This window comes from Colobus angolensis, unplaced genomic scaffold (genome assembly GCF_000951035.1).
Source record: "Colobus angolensis palliatus isolate OR3802 unplaced genomic scaffold, Cang.pa_1.0 Scaffold543, whole genome shotgun sequence".
NCBI lineage: Eukaryota > Metazoa > Chordata > Mammalia > Primates > Cercopithecidae > Colobus > Colobus angolensis.
In genome coordinates, this window is record NW_012118966.1 from 1,297,227 (window position 1) to 1,313,618 (window position 16,392).

The window sequence follows — 16,392 nt, forward strand, 5'->3', positions numbered from 1 at the left end:
GAACTCTAGCAAGAGTCTGAGTTACACATAACATTTATCTGTGTCTTCTGTTTAAAAAGATGATATATAAAATGTTTATTGTTTAGTGTTTTATTTATGTAAATAATTCTGTATTTTAAAAGTTTTATTGGTAATCATTTTTTAAATCCTTTATACAGGTTTGATAACCCAGCTGCTGTAAGCCCAACTCCTACAAGGCAACTGACTTTTAACTACCTCCTTCCTGTGAATGCTTGGCTTTTATTAAATCCTTCGGAGCTCTGCTGTGATTGGACCATGGGAACAATACCACTTATAGAGTCGTTACTAGATATTCGAAATCTGGCCACATTTACTTTCTTTTGTTTTCTGGGGACTTTGGGAGTATTCAGTCTCAGATACTCTGGTGATTCCTCCAAGACTGTTTTAATGGTAAGAAACTTTTCTTAACTTTTCAAATGATGTTACATTCAGTTGAATAAGTAAGAAACTACCTTTAATTCAGCAAAAGCATCTTTTTAGAAGCATTCCTTCCTTTGTTCAACAGCATCCCAATTTATAAAGGTATTTCAGTTATCCCAAAATTTGCAGTTAATTTGCAGGCATAATTTGACATATGTTCAGCACATAAAATATTTCTTACCTTTATCCAACTAAATTATATGTTTTTTGAAGAAATTGATTATACTGCATTTTATTTGTTTTCTTGGCACAGAGAACAACGTCATGTAAGATACACAACTAGCAGTACAGAGCTTTTGAGTTCTCATGAGCAAGGTGGTTTTTATTACTCCTTTAGATAGCTTTTACTATGTTCAGAGAACTCTGATTATTTGAAAAGTTTGTATGTGTGTGTATGTGTGGTTATTTTTCTGTACTTTTTTTTTGTTTGTTTGTTTGTTTTTAATTTTCTTACCCTGCCTCTTTCATACTCGTAAGGGTTCTGTTTTCTCTTGCTTTTAATTATTAAAGACAGGCCCGGGCATTGGCTCATGCCTATGATCCCAGCATTTTGAGAGGCCAAGGCAAGTCGATCATTTGAGGCCAGGAGTTCAAGACCAGCCTGGTCAACCTGGTGAAACTCTCGTCTCTACTAAAAATACAAAAATTTGGTGGACATGGTGGTGGGTGCCTGTAATCCCAGCCACTCAGGAGGCTGAGGCACAAGAATCACTTGAACCAGGGAGGTGGAATTTGCAGTGAGCCGAGATTGCTCCACTGCACTCTAGTCTGTGTGACAGAGCAATACTCTGTCTCAAAAAAATAAAAATAAAAATTTATTGAAGACAATAGTATATTTTCTCAGGCATTTATTATATGTCAGAAAGTATGTTTAATGAATTGCAGATACATAATTTTTTGCTGTGGCCGCTAGATTGATTTATTCATTCAATTAAAAACAGACTTTACCCTTCGTACAGTGCAGCATTTTAGGCACTGAGGTTTTGATAGTAAATACACAATTCACGTTTCCAGAGAACTTACATTCTAGAGAAATTTGAATGTCTGAGATACAGAGTAGATTGAAAGATTGTGTTTTCTATTATCCTTGAACATGTTTGCGTTACTGTTGAAACATCCCGTTAGACATTTTGAACAGCACTTTTTGTCTGGAGTTCATAGAAGATACTTAAGCTACACATAGAAATTTTATTCGTTAACATAGAAGTGGTAATTGAAACCAGGATGTAGATAAGGTGGACTGTAGATGAGGTTATAGAGCAGCCTTTCTCAACTGGGGTTTTGTCAGTTCTGTCCAAGATGGTAGCTGTTAACATTCTAGATTCACAGAAGTTCACTCATACTCATAATGGAAGCCTTAGAGTATTTGGTGTTAATTCTCCCCAGGAAACAGTTGAGTGGGCTAAATACAGTGAAAAGAGAAGACATCTACAACTAGGTCTTGAGAAACTCCTATATTTAGATGTTGAAAAGAAGGATCCTAAATAGGAGACATATCAAATGAAGAGAAAGGTAGGAAAGTGTATTAAGAAAGACCAAACGGTTAACACTAACAGATGCTCTTGAAGGAGAAAGTGAGATCTAGAATCTGTTGGATTGGACCTCTTTTAGTCTGTAGTTACTTAAAGGAAATTTGTTTCTGTGCAGTGAGTGATTTGATAAGAAAGTGAAGAGAGCTAGTATAGATAACCTGTAGGAATAAGTTAACTTTGACTGTTTCAAAGGATGGGATAAACTTGATTTATTTCCTACCTAAGTAAGGGAAGACTATGCTGGTCAGGCAGTGGTTTCAAGTATAACAGACTGCTAATCTTATGTAGGGCTTGGGGGAAGCATTGAGATCTGGCATTGGTAGACCTTCAGAGGTAGGAGGGAGTGATGTCAGGGAGATATTGTTGATTGGTTGGCATATAGAAGCATTTTTATTGGAGTACTCAGCTACTCAGCTGACTTTTAGAAGAATGCGGATATCCCTGATGGGTTGGCTTGCAGGAACATATTTATTAAGTTGAAATGTTGATTGGTTAAGTGGTGGACTTAAGTTGATTAGTTAAGCAGGCTACTTGATACTATGGCAACAAAATCTTTCCTAAGATCATGGGAACTTGTTTTGTACCTGAGGTATGTAACGAATAGGGAAGGTAGCTTAAAAGATGTATTGTTAAAGATGTTTAAGGCTGGAGAGACGATAGCATGTTTAAATATAGACAGGAAGAATACGGTTGATTAGAAAGTGGTTAATATATTAGAGAACGGATAATTGTTAGTGAGGTTTATGAGGAGCAGGAGATACAGAGCACAGGTTTGGCCTGAGATAGAAGAGACACCCCTTATGTTACAAGAAGAAAGAAAATGAATGTGGATGTTAGTAGGTTTAGCAGCAGGAAATTGAAGAAATTCTTGTTTTATGGCTTTAGCTTTCCCTGTAAATTAGTAAATGTAGTTGCCTGCTAAAAGTGACATGAGTCAACAGTTTGAGAAAAGTAATGAAGATTCAAAGCAGTCAAGAAGAGTGGAACTTTTGGCCGGGCGCGGTGGCTCAAGCCTGTAATCCCAGCACTTTGGGAGGCCAAGACGGGCGGATCACGAGGTCAGGAGATCGAGACCATCCTGGCTAACACGGTGAAACCCCGTCTCTACTAAAAAATACAAAAAACTAGCCAGGCGAAGTGGCGGACGCCTATAGTCCCAGCTACTCGGGAGGCTGAGGCAGGAGCATGGCGTAAACCCGGGAGGTGGAGCTTCCAGTGAGCTGAGATCTGGCCACTGCACTCCAGCCTGGGTGACAGAGGGAGACTCGGTCTCAAAAAAAAAAAAAAAGGCCGGGCTCAGTGGCTCAAGCCTGTAATCCCAGCACTTTGGGAGGCCGAGACGGGCGGATCACGAGGTCACAAGATCAAGACTATCCTGGCTAACACGGTGAAACCCCGTCTCTACTAAAAAATACAAAAAACGTGGCGGGCGCCTGTAGTCCCACCTACTCGGGAGGCTGAGGCAGGAGAATGGCGTGAACCCGGGAGGCAGAGCTTGCAGTGAGCTGAGATCCGGCCACTGCACTCCAGCCTGGGCGACCAAGCGAGACTCTGTCTCAAAAAAAAAAAAAAAAGAGTGGGACTTTCCAGAGAAACCTAGAAATCCTAAACAGTCTTAAGGATAAATTTGAACTTGATGCTCATGCTTTTATGATAGTATTAATCTGTTCAGCTTAGGGACTTTCTCTAGCAGCGCATTGCCACTCTGATAAATACAGACAAAAGAAATAAATGGTAGAATACATCCAAAGCTGGAGTTTTGCTAAAAGAAAGTTTAAAAAAAGGAGAGGTAGGGGAATTAAGGTTTCAGCAAATAAAATAATGGTGCATGTCATGTAAACTGAATTTAAAATGCATATAAAAATGGAACAGCTGTGACCTTAAGCATAACTTTACTTTCGGTATAGTCCTAATAAATGTGCTATTTTTTTATGGTGATATTTTCTGAAGACTCTGGAAGGGGTAAGTAGGACAAAGGAGTACCTACCAAGGACCAGATACCATCTTATGCACTTATTAGATAAGATGTCATATATTTGTCAACAGCAAAATGTAAGTCGTTATTAATCCCCATTTTGTTTGTAAAGAACTAACTGGGTTCAGTGGCTCATGCCTGTAATCCCAGTGCCTTGGGAGACAGAAATGGGAAGATCAATGGAGGCCAGGAGTTTGAGACAAGCCTGGGCAAGACAGTGAGATCCCATCTCTACAATTTTTTTTTTTTAATTAGCCGGGCATGGTAGTGCATACCTGTAGTCCTAGGTGCTTGGGAAGCTGAGGCAGGAGGATTGCTTGAGCCCAGGAGTTCAGGGATGCAGTCGACTATGATCATGCCACTATACTGTATCCTGGATGACAGACAAGACCCTGTCAAAAAAAAAAAGAAGAAAGAAAAGAAAGAAAGACTCGAGGCGACTGAGTGGTTTGCCTTATGTAGGAAATGAGAAGTAAAGCAGATTTGTCTTGAACTCTTTGCTCTTTCTACTAATATCCTAACATTTAAGGACAGTTTATATTACTGGAAGAAGGAAATTAAAAGATAGTGATAGTTAACTAGGTTGACATACATTATTAGAGAACATATTAGGACTTGTGAAAAAGTTAATCATTAGAGAACCTATAGATTTTTCCTGAGAGATTTTTTTTTTTTTTTTTATAGCTTATGCATCAGTCTACAATACACTTTTGGGTGAATTTAACACTTAATTCCTTCAAATGAAATTGCCTTAGGGCGGCCATGAATTAATAAGTAAAATTTTTTTTCAATGAACTACATACATATTCAGGAACTTTATCTGTTTCACATTTTTTGTCAAGCATCTCTGGGAAATGGAAAGTGAATTCTATGTACTCTTAGTTGTTCTTACCTTTTTGATTTAAAAAAACTGAAGTGTCAGACCTACAAATTGGTATGATGGTGACCAGTTTGATGGTAGTGATTTTCCTCAGATTCAGTGTTGCCTTATTACAAATCATTAATGTGTGAACATTTGTGGAGAGAGTGTTTTTTTCAGTGTATATACCTCTGTATTTCACAAATTAAGTCAAATAGAAAAAAAAGACATTCTTTCACCTTAGCCCATTAGAAGAGTCTCAAACTTGTGAAGCTAAAGGTTTAACTTGTTTATTCAATTAGGTACTATAAAACAAATCACGGTAACAAAATATGGAAGCAGATGTCCATAGAAACAGATTTCCTAAAAGTGACCAAACTTATTTCCTTCACAAGCTATTTATGTGCTAGTGTTTTGTGGGTGTATAATGTGGAAACCACATGTCATCCCATTTTCAGAATGGTAAGAAATCTAAACATTTTTATAATGTTTCATTTCATTGTTCAGTGTTATATCAATAATTTTAGAAATTCTTATAGAATGAAAGACTGTTGATTTAAAGGGAGGCAGTTTTGTTTTTATGCATACACCAAGCTTCTAGTTAAATATATTTAACCTTTCAGGATGTTATGTGAAGTAATGCTAAGGTACAGTAGTCTGCTGTCTTGTCTGAACAACACCTGATTTCATTCCTTCAGTTTCCAATATCATGCGGTTCCTTAAAGTAGTAAAGTTGTAAAAATTGACATGTTTAGCTTTTTTTTTAATCAGCCTTTGTGGTTTTGATTTGTTGAAAAACCTATTAGCATATTTCATTATCATCTTATTTTTACCACATGCACATAGTTAGATGTGTAAAATGTTTATTTGTTTAATTTATATTCCTCCTAACTGAAGTTTTATGCCTTTTAACAACCTTTCCCCATCCTTCTCCCTCCAACCCTGGTGACCACCATTTACTCTACTTCTGTGAGTTCAACTTTTACAAATTCTACATACAAGTGAGATCATGTGTTATTTGTATTTCTATGGCTGGCTGATTTCTATTAACATGGTGTCCTCCGGTTTTATCCATGTCAAAATGACAGGATTTCCTCTATTTTAAGGCTAAATAGTGTTCCAAAGTGTATATATACCACATTTTTTTCATCCAGTAATCTGTTGATGGATACTTAGGTTGTTCCCATATCTTGGCTATTGTAAATTGAATAATGCTGCAATGAACAGGGGAGGTCAGATCTCTCTTCAACATACTGATTTAATTTCCTTCGGATCTATACCCAGTAATGAGGATGCTGGATCACGTGGTAGTTCTATTTTTAATTTTTTGAGGAGTCTCCATACTGTTTGCCTAATGGCAATGCTAATTTACATCCTACCAACACTGTGCAAGTGTTTCCTTTACGTTCTTGCCAACATTTGTTATCTTTTGCCTTTTTGATAATAGCCATTCTTACAGGTTTGAGATGATATCTCATTGTGGTTTTAATTTTCACTTCCCTAATGTAGTGATGTTGAACATTTATGTACTTGTCGGCCATTGGCATGTTGTCTTCTGAGGAATATCTATTTAGCTCCTTTGCCCATTTTTTAAATTGGGTTGTTTTCTTACGATTGAGTTGTTTGAGTGTGTTATTTTAGATACAATTTCAAAAAGTACTTCCACTTTTTATTTAACTGGATGAACCTTTATCATTTAATTTTTGCTTAAAGATGTGAATATTTACATTAATTAAAGTTTTTATATTTTACTACACAGTAAACCAGTGTAAAATAAAATAAAATTTTATTTTACAGAAAACCAGTGAGATATAGCTAATTATGCTTCTCAAATTTAAAATGCTGTAATGGTTTAATTTCAAGGAGTAATCACTCCCAAGCACACCTAGAAATCTTGTTTTCGAAGAAAGTTCATAGATATCCTGTAATTATAACTTCTAGAATTCAAGATTTCCATTTCACCTTGCTTACATACATCCTGATGTTTGTTAATGCCTGTTGCCTTCTTTATGTTTAAATTAATATTCTTCACAGTATTATTAAAAATAATTTACCAGTACACTATTCAAATTAAATGATAAAATATTTGAATTCGAGTATCAGATGCCCATATATTTCTTAATTTATTATAAGTTATTATAAATTATTAAATCTTTTTTTCTTTTGTAGGCGCTTTGTTTAATGGCATTACCATTTATTCCTGCATCGAACCTTTTTTTTCCAGTTGGATTTGTTGTTGCCGAGCGAGTATTATATGTTCCCAGCATGGGATTCTGTATTTTGGTAGCTCATGGATGGCAGAAAATATCAACAAAAAGGTGAATTTAAATGTCAGTTCATGTAATGCTTACTATGGAATTAAGTGTGACACATTTTAAAATTGAAGTATTTAGTTCAGTTTTCTAAGTCATGCTTTTGTATCTTTTGGTTTTTTATCTCCTTAATCTCCACATTTGTCTTGTAAGACAAGTTAGGAAAGCTCCACAGCACCTACTTATTCTGTGTTCTTCCCCATATTTATGCAATTTGATTTTACAGCCTGAGACAGAACAAACTTTGAGTCAGACCCAAATGAAAACAAGGATGTTACTGAGAATAAAGTCACAAATGACCATTGCCACTTCCATATTCAGTGAACTAAGATAATAGTCATCCTACTTAAGTGAGTCGTATTGAGTTAATATATGTAAAATTCATATGGTAAGCAATCTGTAATTTCTTGCTATCATCACTATCTTCATTATAATCTTTGTATCCTAGTTGCCTCAGACTAACAGTTAAGGAACAGCATAGTCACACTATATATGCTTAGGAATTATCATTGTTATAGTTATTGTCTCATTGTATACTTAAGCTGTGGCACTAAAATTATCAAATCAAGTAAATTGTTAAAGGTCAAGTAATACTGATGTAATAATATTAACTTTGAATTTGCAACTTGAAAAAGAAATAGTCACTTCTCTCACTTTCCCATTTTCTAGTCACCCCTCACCCCACAGAATTCTGACTTCTCTCCACTTCACCCTTAAACATACAACAAAGTACCTCCTAGTAGCTAAACTAAGTCAGCTCTTTTAATTTAAAATTCATTTCCCTAGTGTCTGTAAAAAGTGTTTCTCTTGATTAATTCTTCTGGCTGTACCTGCTCTTTGAATATTTACATTTTTCAAAGTCTTATAGCCACTTTTTTCACACTGCATGTGTTCCACAGATAATCTCATCCATGTCTGCAATTTTTTATTGCCATCTACCAAACCTTTTCTCTTAGCTTCTACCCATATATCCATTTATAATCACTACCCATTTTTGAATGCCTGCCATGTACCAAGGACCATGATAAACACTTTAGATTTGTTTTCTCATTTAATCTTGACACTTCTTAAGTCTATTTTGCAGATGTGAACATTGAAGCCATATTACCCAAGATCACACAGCTAGTAAATAACAGTCTTGTTTCAGATTTACATCTCACTGCTTCTAATGACCATGTTCTTTCTCATCCATACTCATGTGTCCTAGTTAAGTGGATCTATCAAAATGAAAGAAATTAAACCATGTTATAGGAACAAAAACACAGACTCAGAGACTATTAATACTAAACAAGATCATAAAGATTATAGGTGAGGAATTGAGCCTTCAAATAATTAACCTAAAGTTGTATAAGTAATTTGCCTCTGTTTAATGAAGAGTCACTTTTACTATGCCTTTTAATAGACAGTTCTAGCTTTACAGTAGAGAAATAAAGAATATCATGATAGTCTTGGTATAAATTGTAAGCAAAACATTTTCAAATGTGACCAGTGGTAAGGTTGACCAAACCTTTCTAAACTCAGTTAAGAATACTCAGTTGTAGAAAATGGCACAAAGGACTGTAAATGTAAAAAGTCACATTTAAAAATTGGTTTTATCAATTTATAATCATTTAATTTAAACAGAACTTTTGAAATATAGCCAATATTAGCATATATAATGCAGTTGACTGGAAGGTCATATTCACAATATTTAATTTTTTTGGTGTTGTGTCCTCTAAAGTTGGGTGATCATTAGAATAAATTAGAATAAATTCACATCTGATATTTTAGGAGCATTTAAGATACTTCTTACCTCTGTTCTAAAACGTAAAATGCTTTTGGTGATGAAGACAATGTTTTTTTGTTTTGCTTTTTTTCTCTTAAACAGTGTGTTTAAAAAGCTATCCTGGATTTGTCTGTCTATGGTGATACTCACTCATTCCTTGAAAACATTCCACAGAAATTGGGATTGGGAGTCTGAATATACTTTGTTTATGTCAGCCTTGAAGGTAAAGTGTTGTTCTGAATGACAGGAAAGTATGTCATCAGTGATTTCTTGGAACAATTTCTAAGCTGTTTTAACTTTGTTTTTAATTAGACATTTAACAGTCAAGATTAAGTACTTCACTAAAAGATTAATGAAAATAATTTGTTGTTTAATATATGCCATAACCAAATGCTCTGAATAATACTTAGCTATATGCCCAAAGCATATATGATAATTCCCTACATGCTATACAGTTATTGGAAGCTCAAATGACACGATGTTTAAATCAGAATACTATATTTCATTAGTTCTAAAGGTGCTCATTTTTTTCCTTTTTTATATCTGAAATCAAATAAGTCTTAGAGTGAAAAGCATCTTAAATTAGTGGCCTTTTTTCTTTCTTTTTTTTTTTTTTGAGACGGAGTCTCGCTCTATTGCTGGGGCTGGAGTGCAGTGGCCGGATCTTAGCTCACTGCAAGCTCCGCCTCCCGGGTTCCTGCCATTCTCCTGCCTCAGCCTCCTGAGTAGCTGGGACTACAGGCGCCCGCCACCTCGCCCGGCTAGATTTTTGTATTTTTTTAGTAGAGACGGGGTTTCACCGTGTTAGCCAGGATGGTCTCGATCTCCTGACCTCGTGATCCGCCCGTCTCGGCCTTCCAAAGTGCTGGGATTACAGGCTTGAGCCACCGCACCCGGCCCGCCTTTTTTCTTTCTTAATGGCACTTAAAATAATGGTGAGTTTTATAATTGATGGTGTCAATTCAATAAAATAAAATGCACAGCAAAAAAAAAAAAAAGGTACCCAACGATGTGGAAAATAACCAGTGGTTACAATACTATCAGAAAGATAAGCATTGGCAGAAAGGAAGGACATAAGATTGTCCTGTAGAATGTACCTTATAAATTGGAAAAAGGTCTTTTAAAAAACAAAAATTTGTTTTCTTTAAAGGTTATCAGCAAAGATGTTTTCAAGCTCTCCCTTACCAGTACCCCTCTTCAGATACCTAAATTTTTACTTCCTTTGGACTATTTCTTAACTCTTCGTTGTTTAGCTTTATTGGATTGCCGCCTCATTCCAGTAGTCTGTGTGACTTCTTGATTCCACATCTACTTAAGGTCAGATGACTCTCTTCTTATACAACTCAGTAGCTCTACTCTCTCTCCCAGCTCAGAAGTCTGCCAATAAGTGAGACCTCATTACTATGCTTATTAAACCATACTCCTAGGATACCAGTGGAGCCTCATAATTTTCCAGAATTTTGCTTATACTCACTCCCAGAACAGTGGTTGGAACCTGTAGCCACAACCGCTGCAATTAGTTCCTTGGCTAGGTGTCATCTATCTGCAAGAACACCATGGCAATCTGTGAACTTTGAAAACACAGATTGACTCAGAGCTTTAATCTCAGGGTTTCTGTTACCATAATGGACTACATAAATAACTTTAAATATGTCAAGTCTAAAAATAAGTCATCAGTGCAACATTTAAACATATTCTCATGTTCCAGTGCTTTTGCTCCTAAAAATACAAATGGTAGAGCAGAAGTTTTGAAACATCACTGTGGTTTCATCAAATAACATTTTCAGTAAAATGTTAATATATAACATGAATGAAATAAGACTGTTATGGTTTTAGTATGTTGGTGTTCAGGTGCAGGGAGAGTAAATTTGGTGAAGCAGTCTTTATTTGACTCCTGTGTCATCCCCAGAGACATTTCCGTAGAACATTATTTTCTTAATAGTATACCAAAGAAATATTTGTATGAACTGGAGTCATATTTTTTTTTAATTGTAACTTATTTCTATCTGTGCTTGTATTTAAGGTAAATAAAAATAATGCCAAACTGTGGAATAATGTGGGTCATGCTCTGGAAAATGAAAAGAACTTTGAGAGAGCTTTGAAATACTTCCTACAGGCTACTCATGTTCAGCCAGGTAAGCATTATTAACTAATAAATTCATGAATTTTATTTTTAAAGTTTTGATTATCCTTGGGGGAAATAAGATAGAGTTTATTTACTAGCTTTATTCTAAGTGACTTGAATACTAGAGTTCAGTGCTTGCTTATTTTGAATTGGATTACATGTACTAGCCACTTAATATCAGACTGATTCCTGTATTCAGTATCTGTATTCCCTGATAGTTCACACCTGTATTCCCAGCACTTCGGGAGGCTGACACAGGAGGGTCAGTTGAGCCCAGGAGTTCATAACCAGCCTGGGCAACAAAGCAAGATCCTGTCTCTACAAAATAAAAATTAAAAAATTAGCCAGGCATGGTAGTGTGGGCATGCAATCTCGGCTACTTAGGAGGCTCAGGTAGGAGGATTCCTTGAGCCCAGGAGTTCAAGGCTGCAGTGAGCTATGATCACATGATTATACCACTGCACTCCAGCCTGGGTGACAGAGTGAGACTCTGTCTCAAAACAAACAAAAACATTTATGGGTTTTTTCTTAACATAGAGTTGTTGGGTGGCATGGATATGGATAAGCAATTTTGGTGGTATGATGGGTACAAAAGCTTGATGGTAGTGAGCTTAAGAGAGTGGTTAAAGAATAACTGGATACAGTTCATATAGAAAACTCTTTTGAAGGGTGTTGATAAGAAATGGTGGCAGTGCTGGATATGGGGTCAAGAAAGGATGGTAAGATAAGAGGGTTTTGCCTTTGTTTTTTAAGCCAGTTTGGGCCAGAAACAGTGCCTCAAGTCTGTAATCCCAGCACTTTGGGAGGCCAAGGTGGGCAGATCACTTGAGGTCAGGAGTTTGAGACCAGCTTGGGCAACATGGTAAAACCCCATCTCTACTAAAAATACACAAATTAGCCAGGCACTGTGGCGACTGCCTGTAATCCCAGCTACTTGGGTGACTGAGGCACAAGAATTGCTGGAGCCTGGGAGGCAGAGGTTGCAGCGAGCCAAGGTCGCACCACTGCACTCCAGTCTGGGTGACAGAATGACACTCTGTCTCCAAAAAAAAAAAAAAAAAGTTAGTATGGTTACGTGTTTTTCTCTTGCAACTTTTTAGCTATAATAGTGATGGCATACACATGGAAAATTATGTTAAATAGGATTAAAGTTTTGTCAGTTGTGTATTACTAATCAAGAAAGGGTTTAAGGAGTGAATAAATGATGAGCCACCAAATCTAAGCTGGTTAAGAAGGGATGCGAGAGAGGATGAGGGACGGAGGAAAGGTAACAAGATCAGTGGATCTGAGGAATTGTTGATATCTGAGTAGAATATAGCTAGAGCAGCAGTATTTTTCGATAGGAGTACCGTTGGCATTTTTAGTGTAGAACTATATTACAGGAGGTATACCAGACGTGGCCCCATCCACCAAATACCATCATTATTTTCCATTCAGAGTGATGACCAAAAAGAAACCTCCACGCATTACTAAATATCCTTGAAGGGGTGCAGCATGTCGGACACTATTGTTTTCTTCTAGTAAGTACAACTATGACCCTTGCACTAACTGGCTAAGGTAGAAAGGAGGTGAAAATCATTTGGAAAAAAAGGTCATCAAGACCACAGTATTCAAAGATTAATATCTATATGGATTATGAAATCACTAAATCATTAAGAATTTTGACAAATGTAATGTTAGAGAAAGCAACAGGGAGCCAGAGTCTGTGATCCAGGAATTGGTGACTACAACACTAATAGGAATAGTAGATAATAGAGTTAAATTACAATCAGAGATGAGTATGGTAAAAGGAGAGAGAATTGTCCAAAAATGGCAACATGGATCAAGGAAGAAGGTATCTGTTTTTCCTCCAGGCCCAGTGTCACAAAGGATAGAAAAGAACACAGTCACCACTTGAAAGGGCTAAAGGTAACCATGTCTCCAAAACAAAGCTAAATTTCATTTAGAGAAAGGTGAAGAAAAAGTTGTGAAAACATAACTGATGATCTCGCCTTTCAGTTTTATCTCCGTTAGACCTTCATGTAGTTTAGGTTTTCGTGGAATATGGGATTAATGTCCTGTACTTCCTTACTTCTTTGCCTTTATTTTCTTCCTTGAGATTAGAATTTCTCCCTTCTCCCTTTCCTCCCATTTTCCAGTGACTTCTAAAACTCTTCCTATCTTTCCAGCTATAAGCAAATAGTTTTCATCTGTAAAACCCCTTAACTTCCTCTGTATCTTTCCTATATTTGTAATTTTCTATTTAGTGCTATATTTTATTTTAAATACAAATTTATTTAAAATACTTGTTTAAACTGTGGAGCTTCCTTGGGGTAGCAGGAATATCTGATTCATTTTTGTACCCCTGCATCATCAAGTAGGGTCCTATACGCAGTCAGCAGTCACTAAATATTTTAATTCATTACTTTCTTAAGTCTTGAGATGTGCAATGCATGGATTAATTAGATTCTAGGAGTTTTTAGAGAAGCAGCCATCTTTGATTATCAGGCACACAAGGGCTTTGAGACTGAGATGCTACTTAGACCTCTCAGACTCTTCTTGCTTGTTTCTAAAATGGGATCTATTTTAGAAATCTGTCTCACAGCATTGTTGTAAATACTAAGTTAAGTGTGTGGGGAGTGTGTGTACACATTCAGTTTTGTCTAGTGACTAGTGTGCCTATCACAGGATGTTGCAGATATAGACACTCAGTTTTTAAATGATTTTCCCGCTCATTGTCAATTGTCACTAATTGCTGTTTTTGAGATATTTGTTTAACCTTTCTTCTTCAGTTTGACTTCACTATCACACTTTCAGAATTGCTGTTTCTATTAATAATAAGCCATGGGATAGGAAAACAAGTAAACCAGTTTATTATAATGTGTTATGAATAAAGCATTTAAACTTAGAAACATTGAATGTGGCATCTAGAGGTTTCTTGGCTTATTCCATGTTTTTTTAAGCTGTATTCTTCCTAGATGGGTTTGACAGATGAAATGACGTGTTATTTTACTGTATGTATAGAATTAGATAGTTTAGATGGGGCAAGACAGTAACCAGGATAAGGTTAAAAGGGACAACTAGTGTGATGTTTAGTTAAAAGTTTTGACTTGGCCAGGCGCGGTGGCTCAAGCCTGTAATCCCAGCACTTTGGGAGGCCGAGACGGGCGGATCACGAGGTCAGGAGATCGAGACCATCCTGGCTAACACGGTGAAACCCCGTCTCTACTAAAAAAAATACAAAAAACTAGCCGGGCGACGTGGCGGACGCCTGTAGTCCCAGCTACTCGGGAGGCTGAGGCAGGAGAATGGCATAAACCCGGGAGGCGGAGCTTGCAGTGAGCTGAGATCCGGCCACTGCACTCCAGCCTGGACAAAAAAAGAAACTCCCTTCCAAAAAAAAAAAAAAAAAAGTTTTGACTCTGGCATCACACCTTTTCTCAAATTTAGTTCAGTCACTCTAAGTTTTCTGTCTATAAATTTGAAGTAATAATATCTCCATTCTTTTGTATGGATTATGTTAAATACTGGTTATATAAGACCTGGGCCAGTTTCTAGGCAATAATGTATATTCAGTAAATATGAGCTGGTAAATATTGATGGCATTATTTTCACTGGAGCCAGGAAAGGAGGTTGCCAAGTGTGTCCTACAGACACTGGCTGAGTGACAGATGAGAGAGGTATGCTGACACAGGTATTTTGCCTGACAGTGCAGCTAGGAGACCTCACAGCTCAGCACCACCAATGAGAGAGTGGAGCAGCCATCGAGAGAGTGCACCCCCCATGAGCTGACCCTAGTCACATTTATTTAATACAGATTTAATGATAAAGGCTTAGAGCAAACACAATTTGTATGTAATAAACATTGTCAACCCCCCGAGTAGAGAGCAGTCCTGTGCGCGAGTGATCAAAGATTGGTTTCTGGAGACAGGAGTAAACAAATTTATCTAGATAAGTTCCTTTACATTCCCTTGTTATCTACCCTTTGCTCTCAGGCTCTGGATAAGAGAATCTGGCTGCCTTCAGCCATAATTCCCTTCTGAAGCTTTTGCAAAACCTCCCGACCTTCCAAAAAGGTTTGCATCTTTCCCAACTTTTCCCACCACCCTGACCGAATTCCTACATCTCCTCCTTTTCTGTTTTTTGCATCAAGTTTTGTTGATTGAAGAGTACAGATGTGTGCAGCAACAGGTTTGTCAGGCGCAGCAGTTATAACTCATATTCCAGCTTTGCATCCTAGAATTAGTAAATAACATAAGACAAGCATGAATATAATTAGTAATGTTATTTTCCAATTAAGGAGTGACATGTAGTGTTACTTGGTAGCTCAGTCCAATGTGTGTCGTTACTAAGGAACCCCACTGGGGGTATGTTAATCCCTCCTAGCCAAGCAGTTATATTATTAGAGGCCGGGAACGGGGTGTCTGCCCGGGTAACAGGGTGAAAGAAAGGCGGATTTAGAAGATGGGCCTAATAGAGAGTAGCAGGTACAGATAGCAGGCAAAGTGAGAGAATAAGAAAAACCAATGTCCTACGCGAGTTGTAATGTACAACAGAAAGCATAGTAAGGAACAAATTATCTGGAGTGAATGGTGTCTGTGTCCAGAACAGGATTCGCTCAGCCTTCTGAGTTGTCTTCTTCAGCATCCCCCAGGTAATGTCTTGGGCTTGTATCATTCGAGAAAGCTGCATCTTCTGGGGCTGCTGGTCCTGCAGGGTCATTTCCTTCATTTCTGATACCAGGTTGGGTCCTAGCAACACCATAGTATGATTTGATGTGTCATGCTGGAATCAATAGAGGACCTGAGGGGTTGTGAATACAAGCATATCCTCTTCCCCATGTTAAATCATTTGGACCACACCATACATTACTATTTACATCTTTCCATAAAACCGCAGGTTTTATGTTTTGAAGGGCTTTAGTGAAATGCTTTTCTATGGTTGATTGAAATTTATCATCTAAATTTAAAAAATTAAGGGTAAATAAGGCTTATGCCAATAGTGTTGCAGGATCTTTACTCATATGCTCCCTTTTTTGTTTTTTGAGCTTATTTTTAAGGGTAGAGTGGACACATTCTACTATGGCCTGTCCTTGAGGGTTATAAGGGATACCTGTGGAATGTTGGATGTTCCATGTGTGACAAAATTGTTGAACTTGTGAGCTGGCATAAGCCAGACAGTTATCAGTTTTAATTGTTGTGGGCCACCCCATAAACACAAAAATTAAAAGAAAATGTTTAATAACATATTGGGAGGACTCTTCAGGAAAAGCATGTGTGCTAATTAGGTGAGAATTGGTATAAGTGGATACATGTGTATCTGAGTTTTCCAAATTCAAGGACATGAATAACATTTGTTTGCCATAGCTGATTAGGTTCTAGTCCTCTAGGGTTAACATCTGTTG

The 16,392-nt window shown here is 37.1% G+C and overlaps 1 protein-coding gene across 1 annotated transcript in view; it reads left to right on the top strand.

Moving 5' to 3' along the window:
* TMTC3 (transmembrane and tetratricopeptide repeat containing 3) overlaps window positions 1–16,392 on the top strand; it is a 56,611-nt gene that overhangs the window by 21,827 nt on the left and 18,392 nt on the right. Inside the window, exons 7-10 of the mRNA XM_011961267.1 lie at window positions 159–411; window positions 6,977–7,125; window positions 8,987–9,107; window positions 10,908–11,019. Of these exons, the coding sequence (XP_011816657.1) occupies window positions 159–411; window positions 6,977–7,125; window positions 8,987–9,107; window positions 10,908–11,019 (635 nt within the window). The remainder of the gene's footprint in view (window positions 1–158; window positions 412–6,976; window positions 7,126–8,986; window positions 9,108–10,907; window positions 11,020–16,392) is intronic.